Source organism: Cuculus canorus, chromosome 10 (genome assembly GCF_017976375.1).
Source record: "Cuculus canorus isolate bCucCan1 chromosome 10, bCucCan1.pri, whole genome shotgun sequence".
In the NCBI taxonomy this organism is placed as follows: Eukaryota; Metazoa; Chordata; class Aves; order Cuculiformes; family Cuculidae; genus Cuculus; species Cuculus canorus.
Window position 1 is genome coordinate 10,145,566 of NC_071410.1, and position 22,657 is coordinate 10,168,222.

General features: G+C 44.9%; 2 protein-coding genes and 1 non-coding gene across 5 annotated transcripts; 2 read left to right on the forward strand and 1 right to left on the reverse strand.

Annotated features, from left to right (window-relative positions):
• The first annotated feature begins 421 nt into the window (after window positions 1-421).
• On the forward strand, window positions 422-15,027 carry GCNA (germ cell nuclear acidic peptidase). 3 transcript variants are annotated; one of them, XM_054075740.1, is made up of 12 exons: window positions 422-477; window positions 556-617; window positions 2,417-2,463; window positions 4,323-4,430; window positions 4,667-4,718; window positions 5,096-5,169; window positions 6,623-7,060; window positions 8,403-8,574; window positions 9,673-9,817; window positions 11,601-11,739; window positions 12,352-12,556; window positions 13,557-15,027. In XM_054075740.1, exons 1-12 carry the CDS (start codon window positions 460-462, stop codon window positions 13,807-13,809), a joined length of 1,713 nt encoding a protein of 570 aa, XP_053931715.1. In that variant the 5' UTR covers window positions 422-459; the 3' UTR covers window positions 13,810-15,027. The 3 variants fall into 3 exon arrangements, with proteins under 3 accessions (XP_053931715.1, XP_053931716.1, XP_053931717.1); XM_054075741.1 differs by lacking the exon at window positions 4,323-4,430; XM_054075742.1 differs by lacking the exons at window positions 422-477; window positions 556-617; window positions 2,417-2,463; window positions 4,323-4,430 and adding an exon at window positions 2,501-3,091.
• On the forward strand, window positions 1,673-1,774 carry LOC128853223 (U6 spliceosomal RNA). Its single transcript, XR_008451571.1, has one exon. It is a non-coding gene; the product is annotated as a U6 spliceosomal RNA (small nuclear RNA).
• Window positions 15,028-15,164: 137 nt separating the features above from the next.
• Window positions 15,165-22,463, reverse strand: BRCC3 (BRCA1/BRCA2-containing complex subunit 3). The gene is made up of 8 exons (XM_054075744.1): window positions 22,332-22,463; window positions 22,070-22,190; window positions 21,459-21,545; window positions 20,687-20,775; window positions 19,855-19,910; window positions 19,148-19,279; window positions 18,570-18,613; window positions 15,165-17,675 (listed from the first exon to the last, which is right to left on the reverse strand). Exons 1-8 carry the CDS (start codon window positions 22,434-22,436, stop codon window positions 17,524-17,526), a joined length of 786 nt encoding a protein of 261 aa, XP_053931719.1. The 5' UTR covers window positions 22,437-22,463; the 3' UTR covers window positions 15,165-17,523.
• Window positions 22,464-22,657: the final 194 nt, after the last annotated feature.

The window sequence follows — 22,657 nt, forward strand, 5'->3', positions numbered from 1 at the left end:
TTCTATGACTTTCCTAAGTTTAATGTTGTTATGAACTTCACAACAGTCCAAACTCTTGCAAATTCGGAGCTCTGGCTCCAGCTCTGCCTGACCTTGCGTTTGGGATGGGGAGAGACTGCAGACAGAGGGGATTGCGGGGAGACACCTGCTCAGCTCGGATCACACTGAGCACAAGGCACTATCGGCTCCAAAGCATGAGCAGTGTCTGGAGAAACACTGTTGGAAAGAAAACTCTCTGTCGGAGGGACGTTCTGTCGAAGTTTCATAGAACACCATTGCTCAGATGAAACTTTAGCTTGAATAAAAGATATTCCACTTTTTATACTGGTAACAACCCGCCTCCCCCGCGCGCCCCCGGGGCTGCAGCGCTCCCCGCCCCCGGTGCCCGGTGCGCAGGCTCGGGGCTCTGCGCATGCGGCCGGGGCCGCCCGGAAGCGGCGCGGCGGGCGGTTCGAAACGATGGAGCGGGCGGAGACGGTGCGTCCCGGGGCCGTCGACTCTTCTTCTCTCCCCTCACTCCCCGGTCGCCCCGTTCACGTTCTCTCTCGTTCGCAGGAGGCGGCCCCGCAGCAAAGGGACCCGCCCGGGGCAGCGGGAGCGGCGGCGGGGGACGGCAGGTGAGACCGAGGGGGCGCGTCTGTCGTACTGAAACGCGGCTGCGGGTACGGGCTTGTGGCGAGCGGTATCGACTGATCCAGAACTGCGGTTTTTAATTGAATGGGAAGAATATATAGAGTGGTTTGGGTTGAAGGGACCTCAAGGCCTATCCAGGTCCACCTCTCCCCCAGACCAGGCTGCTCAAACCCCATCCAGCCTGGCCTTGGGCGCCTCCAGGGATGGGGCAGCCTGGGCCAGGGCCTCACCACCCTCAGCGCGAAGAAATTCTTCCTAATGTCTGATCTAAATCTTCCCCTCTCCAATTTAAAGCCTCCTCATCCTATCACTCCATGTCCTCGTAAAAAGCCCCTCCCCAGTTTTCCTGCAGCTCCTTCAGGTACTGGAAGGTCACTCTAAGGTCTCCCCTGAACTCTCAGCTGAACAACCCCAACTCTCTCAGCCTGTCGTCATAGCAGAGGTGCTCCAGCCCTCTGATAATCTTCATGGCCGCCTCCGGATGTGTTCCAACATGTCCATATCCTTCTCATGTTGTGGATTCCAGAATTGGACATGATTCCAGCTGGGGTCTTAGGAGAGCAGAGTAGAGGGGAGAATCCCCTCCCTTGACCTGCTGGCCGTGCATCTTTTGATGCAGCCCAGGACACTGTTGCCCTTCTGGGCTGCAGGCATACATTGCCGGCTCATGTCGAGCTTATCATCAATCAGCACCCCAAGTCCCTCTCTGCAGGGCTCCTCTGAATCACATCATAGCCCATCCTGTATCAAAACCATGGATTACTCCAACCAGGATGTTGCACATGGCCTTATTGAACTTCATGAGGTTCACATAGTCCCACTTCTCCAGTCTGTCCAGGTCCTTCTGGGTGGCATCCAGTCCTTCTGGTGTGACAACTGCACCGCTCAGCTTGGTGTTGTCTGCAAACTTGCTTAGGGTGCACTCGATCTGCTGTCTATATGTAATAGATGAAAATATTAACCAGCACTGATCCCAGTAGCGAACCCTGAGGGACACCACTTGTCACGGATCTCCAAGAAGCTGCATTCATATTTGTAAGCTTGCTTTGCAGAACATACACCAAGGTTGGAACGAGACAGAAGATTGCCATGGCTCCTCCACAAGGCTGACGTGCAAATCCATGAAGTGTTCCATATTCTCCAAATTCATAGCGTGTTTTTCAAGTTGTTGATGTTTGGCCTTTGACAGAAAAGGAAATAATCTTTTGGAAGGAGTCCTAGGGCTCTGTGTTTGCATGAGCATCGCAGTCTAAGCACCAATGCACCCGTTCTGCAGCTTAAAACTACTCTGTAGAAGCTGCTGTGGTTCGCTGAATGTTCACAGCAACCACATCCAAGTGCACTTCATACCAAACCAGATTGTTTCTTGTCATCACACATTATAAGGTTTCAGACTTAAACACAACGCAACATCCTCCCCCTGATCAAATACCATTTGTAAGATGAGAAATGACCTTTCTACCCCTTCTGGCTTCTAACACACAATTTGAACTTAAACCAGTGTAACATCCTAAGTTGGTGTCTCCCAACGGTTTAGTCTTTCAAATTTTGACAGCAATTGATTATTACTTGAATGTTGAACATACATGGTTGTTATAAATTTTAATATGGAAGTTCTGATATTTCTGTTTTAAATAATTTTAAACAGTTTGGCTTGTTTGAACTTATTTTTTAGTATATGTTGGATTTTGGGTTTCGCAGGTGTTACAGACCAGTAGAGATGCAGATCTGTTTGCTGTTGACCTGATGTGTTTGACACTGTCTTGCCTTTCATTTTTTGTAGCCGCGCCCTGTACTTCTCTTCCAGCAGCGATGATGAATTTGAAATGTGTAAGTAATAGCGCACGGTAGTGTTTTTTTCTGAAGGAGCATTGTACACATTTCTATCTAGTAGCAAAGTAGTTTTTACTCCTGATTTTCTTTCATTGCTTCTGCAAAGCACACTTTCTCCTTGTGGCACAGCGTTAGTAGCTCTAGACCACAATGAGCGCTCTTGAACCTTGTGTCTCACTCTTAGATGCTTTTTTGCTTTGCATTATTTTTTCTTGTTTTGTCTGTTCCCTGTCACTTGCTGCCTTCTTGATCTACAAAGCATCTTCAAATAAATATTTTCTCTAAGCTGTTACTGTTCTAAATGTGTCTAAACTACTCAGAAACTCTTATGTGTCACGGCTTCTGCCGCTTGAGGCTTAACCAGTCGGAGGGATGGTTTTGCCTTTTCATAGTGGCTCAAGGAATTAAATGCTAATTTTTACATCGTGGTTTCTGCTGTGCATCACATCCTGTCTTTATGTTTAACCTCTATGTACAAAACCTGATATTCGTATTTTTGCTAATAGCCATTGTGATGATCGTTTTGTGCCAGGGTAGTTGAGTACACACTGTTTTTCCTGTTGCAAGAGTTCTGTTTAGCTCATTCCTTGACAAATCGTGGCTCCATCATGTTTCAGACTGACCGGTAAGTAATTAAAGATTTGTAAATCTTATAGTATGTTCCTTGTCACCTGTTCACCATCTGAACAGAGATGGAGAAGATAGCAAGTAATGTTTGTTTATTTTGTCTTTCACATATCACTCATGTTAGTCTAGATGCTTCTAAAGCGGATTTCTTGTTGCTTTAGAGTTCACGCTGTGCTCCATCTCCGTGCTGTGTGAATGATCTTAAGCATTGTCAAGCCTTATTACTTGTGTCCAGTTGAATTAAAATGTGCTGTATATGGTTCCTGCACCACCTCTGGGCTTCTAAATCTGATAAATATCTCAGTCCCATCCGTTCATTAGGACATAGTTTACTTCCCTGTAAGTTTTTAAATTTAAATATTTGTCAATCTCTCTCTTTTTCTTTTTTTTTTTTTGCCTCCTGCTCCCAGGAGGCTGTTGGGGCTGAAATCACGTCAGCTCTGGGGTGGAAGGGAGCTGAGAAGAACTAGCAGGGCCCTGGAGCAGAATATTTGCAAAGCTGTTCTATTGCCACCTTGTCACTACAGTGACAGTCGTAGAAACGAGTAGGAACAGCTTGGAAGGCAGCAGATGCTGCGTTTACTTCTTTTGTCATGAAGGTAGCGGCAAAGACTACTGGGTGCTAAAATTGAAAATAACTTCTTGCTCCAAATACTTGGGGAGCTTCAAGGTCTTGAATTCTTTCTTTTCTCTCCCCTTCTGGCTTCTGGTTTGGGGCTTGTGGCATGGTGCAAAAGTTTATAATCCTATTAAAGTCATGCACGCAGTGTCAGATTGTGTAAACAAATGTCTTAATTGTTATTTTGGCCCATTATATTCTAAAGAATGGACAGTTGTTTCCTTCTCCCTATCCTCATTTGTCATAGAATCATAGAGTAGTTTGGGTTAGAAGGGACCTTAAAGATCATCTATTTCCTACCACCCTTTATGCTTTAATGAAGTTTCTTCCCCCTCAGCTTTACCGAATCTCTCAAAATGATGAAGGTGTGTAAAATTTTGATGACATTTCTGATAATCTCTCAAGAATGATTACTTTAAGCGCATGCAGTATTGCTGTCTGAACCACGTGTTCCTGTTTAGCAGTCGCTACAATATTCCAAGAGTGACTAAAACACATTAATTTCTGAGAAGAGGCACTGAATTGCTGTTCTGCAGGGAGACGAATTACTTTGTTTGAACACTTTTTTTGAGTCACTTAATGGAATAAACATACAGACACCTCTTTGCAGTAGGGGAACTCCTGCCTGCAGTCACTGAAATGCTTAGAGAAAATACTGGTAAACCCATTGAATTCCACTGCCAATGGTCCATGAGGACGCTGCCTTGGGTAGCGCTGGGTACGTAACAGCACGTCTTATCTGGCTTTGTGCTGGGTGAGGACTGAATAATGAAGGAAACGCTAGACAGCTGCTGTCAGCTCTGAGGAACCGAGAGCTGGAATTATATGTAAAAGATTCTTTTGTTATTTTTTTATTACTTTAGACTGAATTTTTAGTAGTTGCAAACTTTTCTCTTAAAAACGTGCATGACAAATGGAACAACTTTGGTTTTAATTGATCTTTTATTGTTTCAGTTTTAGCTAGAATGAAAACTCCCAAGTCTGTTTCTAAAAAGGTGGATGCAAGGTGGGTGCTGTAATTAATGACTTTGTAATGTTCATGTGTTAAGTCTCTGCATCACATCTACTATTCAGAATACAGAAAAATGATCAAAAATTTTAGTGATTTGTAGGCAGATAAATGTATAGAAGTGAGTGCAGATGAGCAACTACTATGTGTTTAGCCTCTGTGTTCAGGTCAACTGTAAATGGGATGTTTGGATGTGTACATGCTCTATTGCCATTCCTGCTAATGGACGTAAATGGTGACATTTGCTGTGGGCAAAACTGATCCTGTTATTTTGTGTGTCTTTTTTTGTTTGCTTTTTTTAGGAAAGCAAACTTACTCTTCTGTTTTCCTGATAATACCTACTTTTTTTCTCACGTTACTTGCTTGTTTTGCAGTTTGAAGGACTTCATTGATGACTCGGAGGATTTCTTCTTGGACTTTAAAGTGAAGAAGAGTGCAACAAAGAATGGCAAGTAGTTGTCCAGCAGCAAGTGTGGAGCAGCAGTTTTAATGGATGGAAAGATAGCATTCATTGCTATTCATTGCTGAGCTCACCAGTTTCTGAGAGTTTGCTAAACATGAGATGACTTTGTCTCTTCCTTGAGGATAACAGAGGAGAGGCTTTCCTGTTTCCTCTGGGGGTAACGGGGGAAAGCAGTCACAATGTTCTGACAAGGGTACAGTTTGAAGAATTGCTGCTACTGTGGAGTATCTGCTAGTGTTTGGCTCTGTGAGAGCAGTAGCAGCTTATGATTGGTTAGACTGAGCTGCAAATACAGGATGGAGAGACGACTTGGGACAGGCAAAACTGTGTTCCTGTGGCTGTCCCACCTCATTCTGTGGCCAAAAGACACTGAGTAAAGAAGGTGATTGTTCAGTCAGATGCCTTTTAATGTGAGGCAGATGTTGGCCAGCAGGCCCGCCTTGCCTATAGTTGTTGCAGAGCCACAGGGTCCTTTAATTTGGAGATCCTTAACGAGGGTCCTGCGTGTAGTCCTGTTAACACTGGCTACAAGATGCTGTGGCAAACTGTGACTTGAGGGGTTTCGGTGCCTGTCTGAGCAGAGAGGATCCCTGTTTTCCCTCAAGGGATAGAAAGTGCCTTTGCTTACATTCAGAGCTGGACTAGAGCTGTCTGGCACGCTTCTCACCAATACGAGCAAACTGGACTTCCCAGGGAGCAAACAGTGCTCTGGAATTCTTGGCATGGGACAGAATTCTAGTAGATGAGAAACGATAACTGATTGTATGTGACCCTGGAGAAGATCTGATCCCTGATCGAGAAGGGCGGGATCTCTCGGAGCAGGTGTTGATGTCAGCCCTGAAACGTTTGCCAGCTGCAGACTGTAAAATCCTAATGGGATGATTCCTGGAGGGGAAATGGGGGAAGAAAAGCGAACCAGAAGCATCATTAAAAGAATAAAAAGTTGCCAGTAGATCTGAAGTGATTGCTTGCTCTTGGTAGGTGAAATCTGAGATGTCAGAAGCCTTGTTTGTTGGCAACTTTGTGCTGTGGGCTACGGTCTGACCAGCTAAGGCCGAGCATTTCTTACACCCTTCACTTGGTGTTTTTGTAGAACTTTAATATGAAATGTTCAGCCTTACTCTTAGATGCACGTAGCTTTTGTTACTGGGAACAAAGGTTCTGCCAGTGCTGGTTACCTATTCAGGATTGTTCAGCCTGATGGCTGATGTACACATAAATGGGGTTTAAGCTAAGTTTTTTTTAAATACATCTTTCAGTGACTTTTCCTTTAGTATGATGGTATATGAGCAGAATGTAATAAAGCAAATGCAAAGACATCATTCTATTCTTTGTGTTTTCCTGTCTCTGAAAGGTGGGGTTTTTTCGTGTGTTACAACAAATGAACATGTCCTAAATGAAATCACCAAAACTTTGAGCTGTTTCTTTTGAATTGCAGCCCAGAAGGATCTTCGGACCCCTAAGAAGCCAATGGCTTCTGGAAAGAAAAACACTTGCTGCCAAAAGTTGCAGTATCCAGAGGCTTCAAGTGACACTGAAGATTCTGTCTTTGCAGAAAGTCCATGGCACGAGTACCAAAAAGGGCGAGTTAAAGAGAAACAGAGTCGGAGGGGCTTAGAACTCCCACCTCCGCAAAATCCGAGCGATTCAGTTGTCAGAGGCACTCCAGACTTGTCTGTTAGAAGGAAGGAAAAAAGCTGTGAGAAGAGTACAGAAAATAAAGCGCCAGCTGGGGTACTGCGACAAAGCACAGAGGCAGAATCAGACAGCTCAGATGGCGAATTTGAGTCATTAATAGAACGGATCAGGAAACTAAGTACACCCAGAAAAACAATCTTAAGCATAAGTAAAAATGTCTACCAGCCAAGCACAGCAGGTAAGCAATTGTTCTTAGCTAATTTGCAAGCTGCCTGTTGGCAGCAGTGGTAATGCTGATTGCTTCTTTCTTTTCATTTGTGTGTCACACGCTTTAGAAGAGCAACCCGGTGCCTCGCAGTTGGATTTGATGCAGTTAGAAATTATTTCTCTGAACGTTCTGAAAAATGATTTAAGTTTATTCAATATCGCTTGTTTTTATAATTCCTATAATTGTAGGCATTTTTAGTTTTTTAAATTGTTCTGAAAACAAACCTGACTGGTGGTTTTGAATGTGTTGTTGGTTTTTTTTCAATGCATGGTGTCAGTTAATGTGAAGCTGCCATTTTGGTAAGACTGAAATTTTGAGCAGTTTAGATGATGTTAAATTTAGTATTTGGATTTATAATTGACTTTATTTTATTTTATTTAAAATACAGTTTATAATGAGAATTTCCTAAATCGTTAGAGCCTTCTCTCTTTCGACTCACTGAGGTGAGCTCCAACTGAAAGATTGCAAGGGAGGAAAAGGGATCAGCAAGAGCAGGTGAAAACAAATCTCTTTTCTAGAAGAGTAAATACAGGGTGCCTTCCTCGCTAACAAGAACTAGATCAGGGCAAGGAGACCTGTGGAAGAGGATGGCTAACGGCATAGAAATATGCCCGGGGAAAAAGGAATTGCTTTTTTTTAAATTGGAGTGTGTCAATGTGACCTAGAAAACATATTCTAGAAGCAAACTGGCAGCTGCACTGGCTTCTCTCTGTATGTTTGAACAGTGGAAGGAGACAAGCGGCTCAAGCAGGAGAACAGCTAGAGAAAAGCTAGCAGAGAGAACGTCTGCTGAAACTGCAAACTTAGAAGCAGCCTTTGATGTCTGGTGTGAGGGTCAGTCATTGTAACAACTTGTTCAGATGTGGGCTGCCGAAATAGGCAGCTGTCTGATCCCAACTTGCCTATGAAATGAACAATGTGACTTATGATGTATGACAGACAGGTTAGACTGATTTTATTTGTTCCAAAGGTGTCTCTGCGTTGCTGCTCCCAGTGTGCTGGTTGTGTATTTTGAAGTGGTGAAATGTGCCTGAGTGAGGTCACAAATTCTTTTCCCTCCACTTCCTCTGAGCTGAATGTTTGAAAGTTTGGAGTCTGCAGCTTCTTCACGGAATGGTATTTTTTGTAGCGTGTAACACCAAATTACCTTTCCATCAGTTGTAAAAGCGTTTGCATTCAAGTGTGCCCAGTAAGAGTGGGTATTCTGAGGTGGAATATTTGAATCTTTCCACCACTGTCTGTTACGTGGTTGCTGACATCTGTGTCCCCGATTCTTTGATGGTTTGTAATCCTGTGACTCTCTCTGAACTAGAAAACATCAAGTCACCCCGTGAAGATGCCCAGCCCTTGAAAGAGGAGGGATTCAAGACACCAAGGCCAAACTCCATTTCACTCGCAGAAACACCTTTCAGGATAAAGACTTCTGCAAGCATTCCTAGGAATGGATTGTTCGGTTGCTCACAGTCAGCAAAGACAGAGAAAAAGTAAGTGTTTCTCCATCTGTGCTCTGTTCCAGGACCATTATAGATGGATGAGATGCTAAATATTTTACCTAGGATGACGTTCTGATGTTTCTGGTACCTAGAAGCTTCTGCTACCAATCCAGCAGTTCTTAATGGTTAAGTAGCTGGAAATCAAAGCTTTCTGTCTTGGGTATGACAGGGAGAATATAAGCTAATCTCTGCTTTGAGGAACTGGTGACAAATAAATCTGACAAATGTCAAATCTTGGTAAATGTTAGCGCTCTTGCTATTCCTTGTCTTGGCTCAGCATACTTCTAACGTTCGCTGGCCCCATAGATTCTACCTGTCCAGCTGCCTGCCTTTGAAAATGTATCGAAACTGATTCTATTTATAATTAATGACTTTTAACAAGCTTGATGTGATATTTTTGACCTGTATCCTTAAAACTTGCTGAATTCATCTGTCTTTTTCTATACATGGGTGCAACTTGAGCTTTTCAGAAGAATGTTTGTTTTAATTTCTAATAGATATCTTTATCCTGCCCTTTAGCTGTGTGGTGTTTTTCTTTAGTCATTTTGTAATTGTGCATACCAGTACAAAACCTTCAGATGATGTCTTCTAAGCTGATACATTGTCCGAAGGCTGCAGTATTGGAGTTAGTCATCCTAGTGGAATATCTGCTTCCCCTGAATGAATTCCTGAGGATTCCCAGTACCTCGTTGGCTACATTTCTGAAAATATACCTTTGTTGTGGGTGATCACGTTAGGGCTGTGCAAGTATTGATCAGGTTTTGGTATAATCGTGGCTCACTGTGTTGCAAACATCTGAGCCACCCCCTGTTCCTACTTAATGGTCCTCGTCATCTAGTTTTGTGAATTAATGAAATAATGGCAGAACTACTGCAGCAGCTCTGCCCTTTCGTGCCCCTGAAGAGGGAAGAAGACAATACAAGTGTGTGCCCCCCATTGGCCTCGTGAGGGCAAGCTAGTGAAAGAGGCAGGAGAGGTTTATTGCAGTGCCAGCAGCTTGGAGGTCTTTATTTGCTATAAAGTAGCCATTATTGTTCAATGCCAGATCTCTGTACTTCACTAAACTGCTTTTTATCGCTTTTCTTGCAGGCTCAGGGGGTGCTCAGTGCCTGGCTGTTTCTTGCAAGATCTGTCAAATCCGGCTTCCCAGTATGTGAAGCATTTCAAGAAGAATAAAGAGGAGCTGGTGCAGAAGCTCTACTCTCTGTATAATAATACCATCTTTGAGCAGAAGGTTGGCTTCCAAACAAAAACTACAAATCTAAAATGCTGGTTAATATGTTGCTCCTCACTTTTCGACGTAACCGCTCTTTATTCTCTTCAGTCAGTGGAAGTTAAGCTTTATAGCAATTGTTTGTTTGAATTAGTTCAATCAGTTTCTTTGAAGAGGGGGTTGTCAGCGCTGTGATGCTGTGGTTTCCAGCTTGGCAGCTTTCCCAGCTTAAGTGAGCAGTTGGAATGCTGTCCAGCAGTCCTTGGTGGGGGAAACTGCTACATGAGAGGCCTCGGATCAGGTTTGTCTTTGAAGAGGTGGTTGATACCGATCCTCATGTATTTGTTAGTACCTCTGTGGTCGTCAGCTCGGCAGCCCAGGAGCGTTGCTGTTGCTGCCTCTGTGGTCGTGTGCCCTGGCAAAGGCAGTTAAGGCTTTCTGCTGCTGAAGGCAGCTCAAGGCTGCCTGGCACTGTTTCTCACTCAGCTGTTATGGAATTAACACGTACTCACGACTGCTGCAGCATCACGGCAGCCTCACAGCTCGTTTGAGCACAACCTCCTTGCCTGCAGCTAACAAAAGGCAAGTGGCAGGAGTGTGTGTTGGGCAGCAGGGATGGATAAAAGCACTTCCTTCTGTTCTGGGGCCTGTTGCCTCACACATACTACATGTGATCTTGCATGTTCATGTCTGCCACTCTGGAACAGATTAGAAAGCTGCTTATCCTTTGAATAACACTTTTGGGTGAACATAAACCTATAACTTGCGCTTCAAATTGAAGATGCAGTTTCAGAGAACATCTGTCCTGTCCTTTACATCTTCTGGGATACAGGAGTCCTTCCTCTGGCTGGGAAACGTCCTTGAAAAGAAGGACGCTGCCCTCAGTAATTCCAATGGAATGGCCTTTAGGAAGATGTTTCTGTGCTGATAAAATATTGCTGAGCTGACCAAGGACGGGCTGAGGTCATGATTTCACAGAAAGCTGAGCTGAACAGGCTCATTATTCCTGAAAACAAAATATCTTGTTTCCCAGTGCTTCAGCCCTGTAGCTGTACTCACACTTAGTACTGTTGGACCACTTATTTAAGCTCATTAGTTGATCTAGCTGTCAGAAAAATGTTAATAAATGAACGAAGCTAATTGAGCTAGGTATGAGGGCTTAGCAGATTAGAAGCAGCACAGAGGATAAGCAAGGGGTTATTCTTCACACAGTCATGGTGTGAAGGTGCATCGAATTAATATGGCAAGCTGCACGTTCAGAACAACCACAGCAGATTGTATTTGAGCTGTAAATCATTAAGCTGTAGAACTTCTGATCAGACTATTGTGGTTGTTAACGATGCATCTGTATTCTCAAATATACACACACACTCTCCCCAAAACACCAGAAAACAACTTCAAGGACTATTTAATGCAAAGGAACCACGTGTGGCTTAGCGAGTTGTTGTCTTTCAAATGACTCATGATTTGGAAAACTACTCTTTTTGAAGAGGAAATTTTGTTTTATGCCTGACGTGTCCTTGTATTTCCTCTTAAGCAGCATGTGTTAGCCTCTGGTGGAGGCAGAACTGAGGGACTCTGTCTCATCCTGCACCGTGAAACTCCCTGTGTTGGATACAGGAAAACATGATGGGAATAAGAAGCCATGGAGGGAGGGTTTGCATCTTAAGTGACAACAGAGTTAAGGGTACTAACAGAGACGTCCTGTACTGCCTTTGCTCTAAATACAACGGGAAGCCAGAGGGACAGAAGAAGGTAGAAGAGGTAAGAGAGGGCAAATTACATGAACTGTCTTGTTTTTCAGTTGCCAGAGAACATGGTAATACTCTGGAATAAGAAAATGAGAAAAACAGCAGGATTTTGTGTAACTGGACAGACACAAGGGACAGAAGCAAAGCGTTATGCTCGCATAGAGCTTTCCGAGAAAGTCTGTGACTCTGCAGGTAGGTAAAAGGAAAAATATATTGATTTTTCTTGAAGAAAGTGAGTTCTAGAGATAACGTGAACCTGAGACCTAGGAGATCTGGAACTGAACCCTGCTTTGAAATTTCATAATACATTGAATAAATACATCCATGGATGGTAGTACCTGTCCTCACAACCCTTCTAAGAGGCTGGGTAAATTTGTAAAATGTGAGAAAAGAGATATTCATGCAAACTGCAGTTTTTTATTTATAATTTATTTGAAGACCTATAGGTTACTTGAATTCTAGATGTACTGTAATGGCAATCTAGAACCTGACTTCTTCCATCATAGCCACCTTGTTGGCAGAATTAACTGCCCTGACCCCCAAAAAGATTAAGTGTGCAGGGAAGTTACTAGGAAGCTAGGATGCAGAATTAGGGCTAATCACAAAACTTGAAATGCACTGAGTAAAACCTTGTTTTGGGGCATTTTATCTTATCAAAACTTCGGTAATTCCAGCCTCTAAAATAACTGTGGCATCTTATTAAAGAATGAATGTCAAAGGTGTCTGAAGCAGTGACCAGGGATGAAAGTCTGCGCTTCCTCATACCTGACCGATCTTAATGTCTTTCGTTTCCCTCACCCAAAGATCGTCTTCGAGACACACTAATTCATGAGGTTTGCCATGCAGCCACCTGGCTGATCAATGGTGTTCGCGATGGACATGGACGATTCTGGAGATTCTATGCCAATAAATCAGCTGTGATTCACCCAGAACTGCCAGTAGTAACAAGATGCCACAACTATGAGATTATATACAAATTCATCTATGAATGTGTCCAGTGCAAAGCTACGTGAGTAATGTTTTGTTCTTGCGTTGACTATGTGTTAACTTTGTCTCTAGCTTAGCGGTCTCCTTGTCTAGAAATCATGGGTCTCTGGAACTGTGAAGCAATTGGGATACTCTGAAGTTCACATTTCCTGAGCCCATAGAACCTCACTGCCCAATTCCACATTTGTTTCCAGGTAGTTTCAGTTCCAGTTCAGAGGTCAGGACAGGCAGAAGTGTCTTCTGAGACTATTGGTGATGATGGAACATCTTTGGGAAGCTGTAAGAAATCAGAATACGTGCCTCAGCTTTGAAGGATGTAGCAGGGAAAGGTCACGCCCCGTGTGGCTGCTCTCGCTTTTCAAACATTGCTCCAATGGTGTAAATTTGGATTCACCTGCTGCTGTAGTTAATATTGAGTTTTGGGCTGCTTATCTCTGATTTTGTTATCAAACTGATCCTATTACAGGCAGCTTTTTGGTAGGGGTATTTCCAGTCTTAACTGAGTACAACGTCAGCAGTAATACTCGTGGGCTGACGGGGCAATGACTGGATCTGATACATCCCAGGAATGTTTTTTCTCAGGATCCTGTGTGCTACTTCCAGAAGCACTGGAAGGAAACAGTATTTCACGTATGAAAGAATCTTGCTGAAGTGTTTAATGTGACTGTGTTTAATATGACCGTGCAGCACATTAACTGCTCAGATGCATTGAGAAGATTTGATGGCTTTGAGGAGAAACTCCAAGGTGTGGTTGATACTTGGGTTGTGGAGGTGTTTTGAAATGATGTATCACTTCATACTGTTAGGCTGAGAGTAAAAGAGAGGAAGGAACTGAACTGAAAAGGCAGCAGGAAAAGTTCTAGGGCAGAGAAATATCTGATACGGATTTGATTGTGTGTGAAGTTCTAAAATGCTAGTTTAGAAATCTTACCTAAGTAGCGGGACAAAAGAGCAAGGAGCACTTTCCCACAAGCACTGTCACCCACAAGTGTGAAATCAAAGTATTTCCTTTTCCATTTCAGGATTGGACGTCATTCCAAGTCTCTGGACACGCAGCGCTTTGTGTGTGCGTTCTGTGGGGGGCAGCTCGTCCTGAATCAGCCCACGCGGAAGGATGGTACTCCTGCACGGACACATCTGACACCCTTTGCAAAGTATGTGAAAGAAAACTACGGGCTTATGAAAAGGGAGCAGCGTGGGCTGAGCCACGCAGAAGTCATGCGGAAACTCAGTGCTGATTTTGCTTTAAAAACTAGTCTTCAAGATTCCTTGTAATAGCTCAATACATTCCCTTTTTGGTGGCACTTAGATTTTGTACGTAGGAGTAAATGAGGCTAAGAATGTGGTTTGGAGAATTCCAGCTAATTTTAATATTTTAGTATTAAATATTTCTAATAGAAAAGGCCTTAAGCTCTTTTTTAAAATAGGTAAGGGTCAGTAAGAAGTAATGATACTCAGCCCATGGTGATGCACAACTCGGGTTTCCTGCTTAGACTCCAGATAAACACCACCTGTGCTTGGGAAAATGCAGTTCTAGGCCCTTCATGGGATGGACTATGTTTGTCTGGAACGTTCTGAATGGTATTTACATGCAGTGCTTCAGAGCACATCTCCAGTGAGCGATTCACTCTTTTGCCTGGGCAGCTGATGTGCTGTAGGCTCTGTATACACTGAAGAACCCATAGGTGTTCTTCACCAGGTGCAACAAAAGTTCAGGCCCACCAGCCAAAGTCCTCTGATTCTGTCTTGATGACTTCCAGGCAGGAAAAGGGACCTGAGGAAGTCATCAACATAGGTTCAGGCATTCTCCCAAGGAGAGTTTCTGGAACGATCCTTGGCTGTTTTTGTTAAATTTAAATGGTAGGTAGATAATGCCTCAAATCTGTTAGAGGAAGCCTGAGTTTCCGCAAAGCTCTCTGGCCCTCAGTGAGCTCAAAGCTCCAATTAAATTTTCATTGCAGTTTGTACCTCTATCACTGAGATTTCATAGAACCTAAAATGATGCAAAAAAGTCATGTTGGGGAAAGCAAATTCAATCACTTTCTGCCACAGCATGAGAAGGTTTAGTGAGATGACTTTAGTCTTTCATATAGAACATAACTGAACATGTGTTTGTGTTTGCTGTGAACAGATTGCTCAGAAGATTAACAATTTTAAATAATCAATAAATGCCAACTTCATACTAACTGTGGCACTGAACTAGGCTTCATTTCAGTTTAATGGTGACTGTGTGGGTGCAGCACATGAAAGCTTCGCATTTCTCCTAGCGACTTTTGAGTTTCACGTGCCTTCTGCTGCTGAAGGAAAAGATGCTTCGAGCCAGCTTGCAGAAGTGAAAGCCGTTCCTGCTGGCCCTCAATATTGCCAAGTGAGAAAATTCTCACCCACAGTACTTTTGGAAGCTGGGTCTGGGGTCAGGGTTGGTTCTGGTGACGGTGACAGGACCAGGTCCGCTTTCACAGGTCCGGTGTCACATCCTGACCACCACCAGTCTATAAACACTGCCATTGCCAAGGTGGGGGGGATAAGGAATGGCCACAGCCCTGTGGCCCCACCGTGCAGTGCTTCCATCCCAGATGGCTTTGTGCAGCACCAGGAGCCCACCCCTGCCCAGAGCTGACACATGTGGCTCAGCCCCATCCACATTCCAGCTTTTATTTGCCACTCAAGCAGGACAGGAACAGTGAGGAGCAGCCCCTGGAACTCCCCCAGCCAGGCCCTGCACCTCTTCCCACCCCCTTTGGGAAGAAAGGAATGATGTTTTCCTTTATGTTCCCCTCCTTTTCCATCCTAAAGGGTGAGGAGTTTTGTCTGAGTCTGCAAGTACAGTCTGAATGGTATTAGGTTGGTGCAAAAATAATTGCCATTTTTAACCATCAATGTTAAAGCAGTACAGCTCAGCTGAGAACAAAATTTGTGAATCAAAATAAGAACCATTAGAATCTACACATTTTTGCCAACAAGAAAAAAAATCTATTTATTCTGGTAGCATAGAATTCTGAGTTCTGGAAGTGATGAATTCATCCAAGGCATTTTGAACTGCTGTTTGGCTGTGGAAAACCTTCTCTTACAGAAATTGCTGAGATGCTTGAAAATGTGGCACTTGGTGGGAGAGAGGTCTGGGAATCACCCGGGTGAAGAAGAGTTCCATAGCTTGGTTTGTGCAGCTTCTGCAGTAATTTACGAGACCTGCAGTCAGCTGTTGTCACGGAGAATTGGGCCTTTTCAATTGGCCACTGCTGGACAAAATTGGGCTTTTTTGCCCGTTTCTTGGCAACACTTCTCTGCTAGGATGGCTTCACCAGGATTGAATAAGTTGTAGTGGATGATTCTGCTTGCCAACCACCAGACAGTGACTGTAACTTTCTTTTGATGCAGCTGAGGTGTTTCATCTCAGTCCAGCCACTGGATCTAACACTGACGGTTGTTGTATAGAATCCATTTTTCATCATGTCACAGTGGGATTGAGAAATGGATCATTTTTGTCATGTGTGCAGACTTTTGATAATGGTGATTTTAAATATTTTTGTTCTGCTCTTGCAGCACCTGTTTGTCAAGCTTTGTTTGATTTTTCCAGTCTGGTGCGAATGTCAAACAACTGCCGACCTGTCAACACGTAGTTCTCCTGCAACCTCTCAAGTTGTTTTTCATGGGTCTGCTTCAATAATGGCCCTCAATTGGTTGTCATCTATTGCAGAAGGATGTCAGCCACTCTCATTGCTGTCAAGGCTCTTGTTTCCATTATGAAATATCTTGAACAAATGGTGAGCTAGATGTTTGCTGATGGCCCCCTTTCCAAACCCTTGGTTGATACTGCTAGCAATTTCTGCTGCTTTACATCCTCTTTTGTACTCATACAACAAAATTGCTCATATTTGCTTTTTTCCCCCCCGTATCTTTGACAGTACAATATAGAAAAGAACAAAGAATAAACACATTTGCATAAATAATGAGAGCAAATTTTGTGCTTTAAAATGGTATAACTACTTAAACAGTCAAGTAAATTTAACGCAAAATAAGCATCACAGTTTACAATGGCAAAACAAGCAATTATTTTTGCACCACCCTAATACGTCATGGGGCACTGAAGTGCAGGAACATCTAAAGCATTAGGTCAAGGACATTCCATTTTGGTCTAATGAAGTTTCAACATTGCCATTCAGCATGTAAGAATGAGAGGCTTGCATATCTATCAGTTCTCTCCTCAGCACCGAGACCTTTTCCCTCTGGGAAGGAACCACACTCCTCCCACCGAGCCAGCAGAACCAGTCCATACTGTAGAGAACCTCAGTGGTGGGCACAAAGTAAGAGAGTACAGATTGTATCCAAAAAAATGCAGGCACTGGCACTTTGTAGCATCCATTTCATTTCTACTCCAAACAGCTCTCCCTTTGGAGTTCTTCATTTTGTTTGAAGTACACTGAACAGAGCTCCTACATCAAAGTTCTTCCAGGTCTCTTCCCAAGCTTCCCTCCCACCTTTTTTACCTGCCGGGGGGGGATAACCAGTACTCCAGAACATTACTAGATGCAAGATCACAGTCAACTGAAGCTACTAAAAGGCGGCAGAAGTTGGCAGCATGAGATACCACTACAGGGACACGCTTTTCCCCTCTAACTCTCCTGTTCTAGGCTCCTGGAACACATGTAAAGCAATAAGACTTCTGTCAAAACACAGGGCAGAGAGAAACTATGTGTTCTCTAGGCACGTGCCCTGCAGAACTGAAGTCTCTTCAGGTGCTGCCCAACCCCATCGCTGAGGCTGGAACCGCCCTGCACCACTGCAGCACCTGAAGAGACGCCACTGCTTTTCATCAAGCTGGGCAGGTAAAGCCCTTATCCTGTCGGAGTGCTCTTTGCTGCACAGGGCAAGGGAAGAGGCACAGCTAGAATCTTGGCTGTAAGGCAACGCGGGGCCACCCTTCAGCCAGCAGTAGATCTTGCGGAGTTTTTTTCATATCTCTTTTCTGAATCATCTGCATTTCCTCCTTCACTCTAAAGCAGCCAGTTCCTCCAGGAGCTGCTCTTTCTCCTGCTGCAGCTCCTGCACCCGCTGTTTGTTCTGCTCCAGTCTGTCCTCCAGCCACTGAAGGAGCGGCCCGCTGATGGCAGACATCTGGCTGCAGAGGTTCTTTGTGAACACTGGAAAGAGCAAGAACACATCATGCCAGCGCAAACACAGCACAGACTCGGTGTGCTACAACAGGTCCAAAGCCAAGAGTGTTAGAGACAGCCAACAAAACCCTCCAACATCCAAGCCAAAGCAACCAGACACCCCCCCACGAGAGTCAGAATCATCAGCTTGCTATTTCAACCCGACCCTCAGACACCCAAGGGAGGGATGACCTACAACAGAAACCTGGCAATCTGCACATAAGTCATCACTGATACTAATTAATTTCTAAATTCCAAAGCAAAGGATGTCTCATTGATTGAGCAGGTGAGAATGGACAGCGGGGTATTTATCTTGGAACAGAAGAAGGATTAGGATTCACAGTGTCTTGCTGGCAAAAGCAAAGATGTCCTATGTACGTAACATACAGGAACTGCCAGGAGATGCAATGTGCACACAGATCAGCCAGACACGGCTTTAAGACTCACGAAATCCAAAATCCCCTTCCTATTCTAACAGCAAAAAAAAACCCCAAAGTCTACTGTAATTTTAACCAATTGCACAAAGGTTGAGTGATACAACAGCATTTGTAAACCCCAGGATTACGTTATTTTACAGCCCCTGATGTTTTCCTTTAAAGTGTTAAGTTACAACCCTGTTCCTTCACTAGACTTTATGTAACGAGCTACCAGTCTCAGGGAATTCCCTGGGTTTGTGACTGGAAATGGACTGTATGGCAAAGACAAAAGTCTGTGTTTTCATAGTTATTTACGAGTGCCTTTTACAGCAAAGGGAAGACTGTTACAAGGCTGTGGCCCGTTGGCCCCAGAAGTTAGAGCCAAACCAAACCCTGCCCGAGACACTACTGTTCTGCCTCTGGGAGCAGCATCCTGGGTTCTCACATGCAAAAATGGAATCCTTACCTGAGCCATTATGAATCTTGGTTACGGAGTCAAGATGGGTGAGGCTAAGGGAATGAACACAATGCTGGTTAGTGACGAGATCACAGCGACCAGCACATTCAGCAAAACCAGGCTACAGAACCAGCTACCTCCAACTGACCCCAAAGGGACATCTAAACCTCCTCACTTCTTGAAGCCCCATACATTCACAAGGATAGTGAAGAGCTTAAAGCACAGAAATGTCAGTGTTGAGCATCAGAGGCAGAGAAAAAGCAAAGCTGACATTATTCTCAGCACTCTTACCCTGGTTATACACTAATTACTGTCACACACAGACACATCACTGAAGTGCCACTGGAAGCTCACACATGATCTAGCTCACAGGAAAGGTGCAGTTATGCTTAGCTCTTGTGTGCAAGGCTCAGAGAACCTCAAGTCCTTAATGTGAAGCTATTTAAATAGTTCTCCTGCAAAGGGACATAGGCTGAAAATGCTTCTTATTTTCTATACCTCTAGTAAAACCATGGTATTTCACATATAGCAACAGAACATGTTAGCAAGGACAGTCTTGGAAAAGGCTGCAGCCCCAGTGTCGTTACCTGTGGATTCTCCTGTAGGCATCTTGTTCTTCTTGGCAAAGGATCTTTGGCAGCTCTACAGCTGATTCCAGACACACTTTCCCAATGGTTTCATGGGGGACAACATGAATAGGAATTTCAATCCTTTCATATCTAAAAAAGTATCAGATACCATTAACTCCAAAGCAGCAGAGGGAAAAAAATACCAACTTCTACACCCCTGCAACAGTGTCCAACTGTGCTGCAGGATTGCTTTTGGGAACCTCCGCCTGAGCCAACAGGCAAATGGAAGCCTTTTATAGCTACACACTTGTCTGAAATTGTAACAATACAATGGTAAAGCAACAAGAGGTCCACTACTGACAATACAATGCACAGCATGTGTGCAGTTGGTGGGACTCTACACACCTCAACCTCTTGAACTGAAAGCAAAGGGGTGTACCTTCTGTGCAAGGGAATACAGCACAAATTCATACCCAGGCTACAGGGTCCTACATCAAATCTTAAGCTACTAAATGATCTAAGCTAAATTAATCAATCCTAATCTTCAGATTCTCTACAAGCAACCTGCACATTCTGCAGAAGTAAGGAGACCTCGTTAAAGCATCGCTACACAATATTTGCTCCTCATGATAAGCCTAGAAACCACTATTTGAGCCAACCCAGAAAGGAGGGACAAGATGAAATAGAACCTGACGCTGGATTTAATATTCTTCTGCTGTACTCACTCTGAGCTCTTCTGGGCCTGAACAGACTGGAAACAGGTGTAGAGAATCCTACCTGTCTAAGAGAGACAGCACAAAGTCAGATTCTAAGAGCAAAACACCATCTAAACCCACACACTCCTTTAGGCTGCGGAATATGCTTTTAAATGGCATTTTAAGAGGTTGCAAAAGTACACGCTTTTCACTCTTGATTGGTTTGCTTGAATTGTTTACAAGCAGATACTCACAGACCCACTAACTATGAAAAAACTCTTAAATATCAGCTACCTGGAACACCTCGACAAGACACTGCTGTCAGCTTATCTCGTGCTACAGCAACATCTCTTGGAATGCCCAGAGGTGCTCTGAGCTGTACTGCTGGACCGAACAGCTGAAGGGCACTCACGCTGTGCTACAGCAGTGTCTCCTGGAATGCCCAGAGGTGCTCTGAGCTGTGCTGCTGGACCGAACAGCTGAAGGGCACTCACGCTGTGCTACAGCAGTATCTCTTGGAATGCCCAGAGGTGCTCTGAGCTGTGCTGCTGGACTGAACAGCAGAAGGGCACTCACGTTTCAATGCTGACGCATGCTCAGCCACCTGATGCAGTCTCAGAACCAGCCCAGCTCTGCTGGCTGGAAAGCCAGGCTGTGAGTCAGCACAGAGTGATTAACAACTCATCCTTTTGTCACTGGGATTATGATCCAGACACAACCATTCCAGCCCTGCTTTGACCGGGCTTCAAGCAGAGCTGAGCCTTTCTTGCAGGCTGCATCCAAAGGTTTCAGCTTTGCCCTGGGGCTGAAGTTTCTCTTTTCCTCTACTTGGAGGGTTTCTTGCCATTTTCAAGTTGCCTACCTTTGTGTTTTTGTCCTCAATGAAGCAGGAAAAGATAAGCCCTACGAAACCCTGGTCCATCATCTGATACATGGCTTGTGTGCGGACATCTACAGAAAAATAAGAGAATGAGAACAGCACTGGCCACCTGAAAGACTAGAAAAAGATTTCCCACCTTTTGAAGGCTGACCTGGAATTCAGTGACAAATGGCACAAGCTTTATCTTAAGGTGCTCACTTCATGTGACCAAGTTAAAAAAAAAATTGATCCAATTAAAAATGCAATTAAATAGCAAATCTTAAAAATACAAAAGGAATTAACATAACAAGAAACAATATTAGCGTCAGGTGCCACAGATCACTTTACAGCCCTCACATCCAACGCATAAGAGATATTCACACGCTTACTTCAAGAAAGGTTTTGTTTCTGCATTAAAGCTCACAGATGTAAAAAAATAATCACAGCAAACCTACGATTCCCACAGCTTTTTTTTTGCCATTGCCCACACTCTAGGCCTAGTCTTCCTGTCTGGAACAACAGTAATACTAGTAGCAGCTGCTCTGTGACTATGGAATCATGTGCTATTTGAGCACCTGGAGCGCACAGGCAGGAGAGCAGCTGGCCTATACTGGCAGAGACTCCTGAAGCCCACCTGGACAATCTTGTCCTACCAGAGGATACCCGAGAAACCAAACTTTGATAGCTGGGATATGCAGTTCTGAAAATGCAGTAAATTGAGTAATACAATTAGCCAGCTGTGAGTTTGCCTATAGAACCTAGGCCAAGAACTTACCGACGTGTGACGGCCATACAGTGATGTGAGGATGAGAGTGATACCAGCCCACAACCCTCATGGGACGCCCGGTCATTTCAGCCAATCTGTGTGTGCGTCAAGGTGCTTTTGAAACCAACGGAACAGACAGAAGAAGTTTTTGTACATGGAAAAGCAGAAGAATTTTAGAAGATTTTCTCATTGGTAAAGAGAATTCCAGATCCCTTTGGAAGGGTGACAAGACACATGGCAGGAAGCTGACAGAATCCTCTTCCACAGCACTGGCAGGATGCCGGTGCTCCAGAAGCAAACTGGATTTTGTTTGCATGCGACAGTAAGTGACCAAACCAGCATCCTGGAGTGGCTGCAACGACAAGGCTCTCCAGCTTGGACAAAGAGACCTGCCAACCTTACCGCTTCTAGCGAGTCTCCGAACTGCCATCCTTCCCCAAAACCATTTCAATTCCACTTGTGACTAAACACAAAGAAATTACAGAAACCAATTCTAACACAATCCCACTGCAAATGCTGGAATCAACAAAGACTCCAGAGAAGAGCGGCTGCCGGTGCAGCCCTCGAAGCGAACAGCTGAAGGGGAGCAGCGGGCAGTGCGACGTCTCTGCTAAAGGATATCTCTGCTTCCGTAGAAGCCGCCGAAAGCTGCTCTGGTGAGATTTCCACCCGGTCCTTCCGCTTATCGGAGCGGCGCAGGATGATCACGGAATGGATGTGGACGATGCGGCTGGTGTCAACCTGGAGACACAGAAGGAAAAAACCGATGGTTTTCGGCTCCCAAGTCAGCGCCCTCGCCGGGGAGCGACTGAATGGGGCTCAGTAGGGGCTCCCGGCGCCGAACCCCCCGCTGCCCTGCTCACCGAACCCCCGGCCCCGTACCTCGCCGATGCAGAGCCCCATGACCTCCTCCTTCTCGGTGCTCAGCGCGTGGTTGAGGCACACGAGGAAGGCGTCTGCCTCCAGATGCACCGCCTGCACCGCCATGGCAGCGCGCCCCGGAAGTGGGCGGGGCAGGAGCCGCTCCCCCGCCCGCCCCGCCCCGCTCAGCCAATCACAGCCGCGCTGCCCCGCCCCTCCCAGCCAATCAGCGCCTCGAGCCGCTCGCGGTGTCACGCAGCGGAAGTGCCGGGTCGCCCACGCGGGCGGCGGCCCGGGGGTTCCGCGCTGTGGCCGCTGCCCGGCGGCGGGGCGGGCCGGGGCTAGGC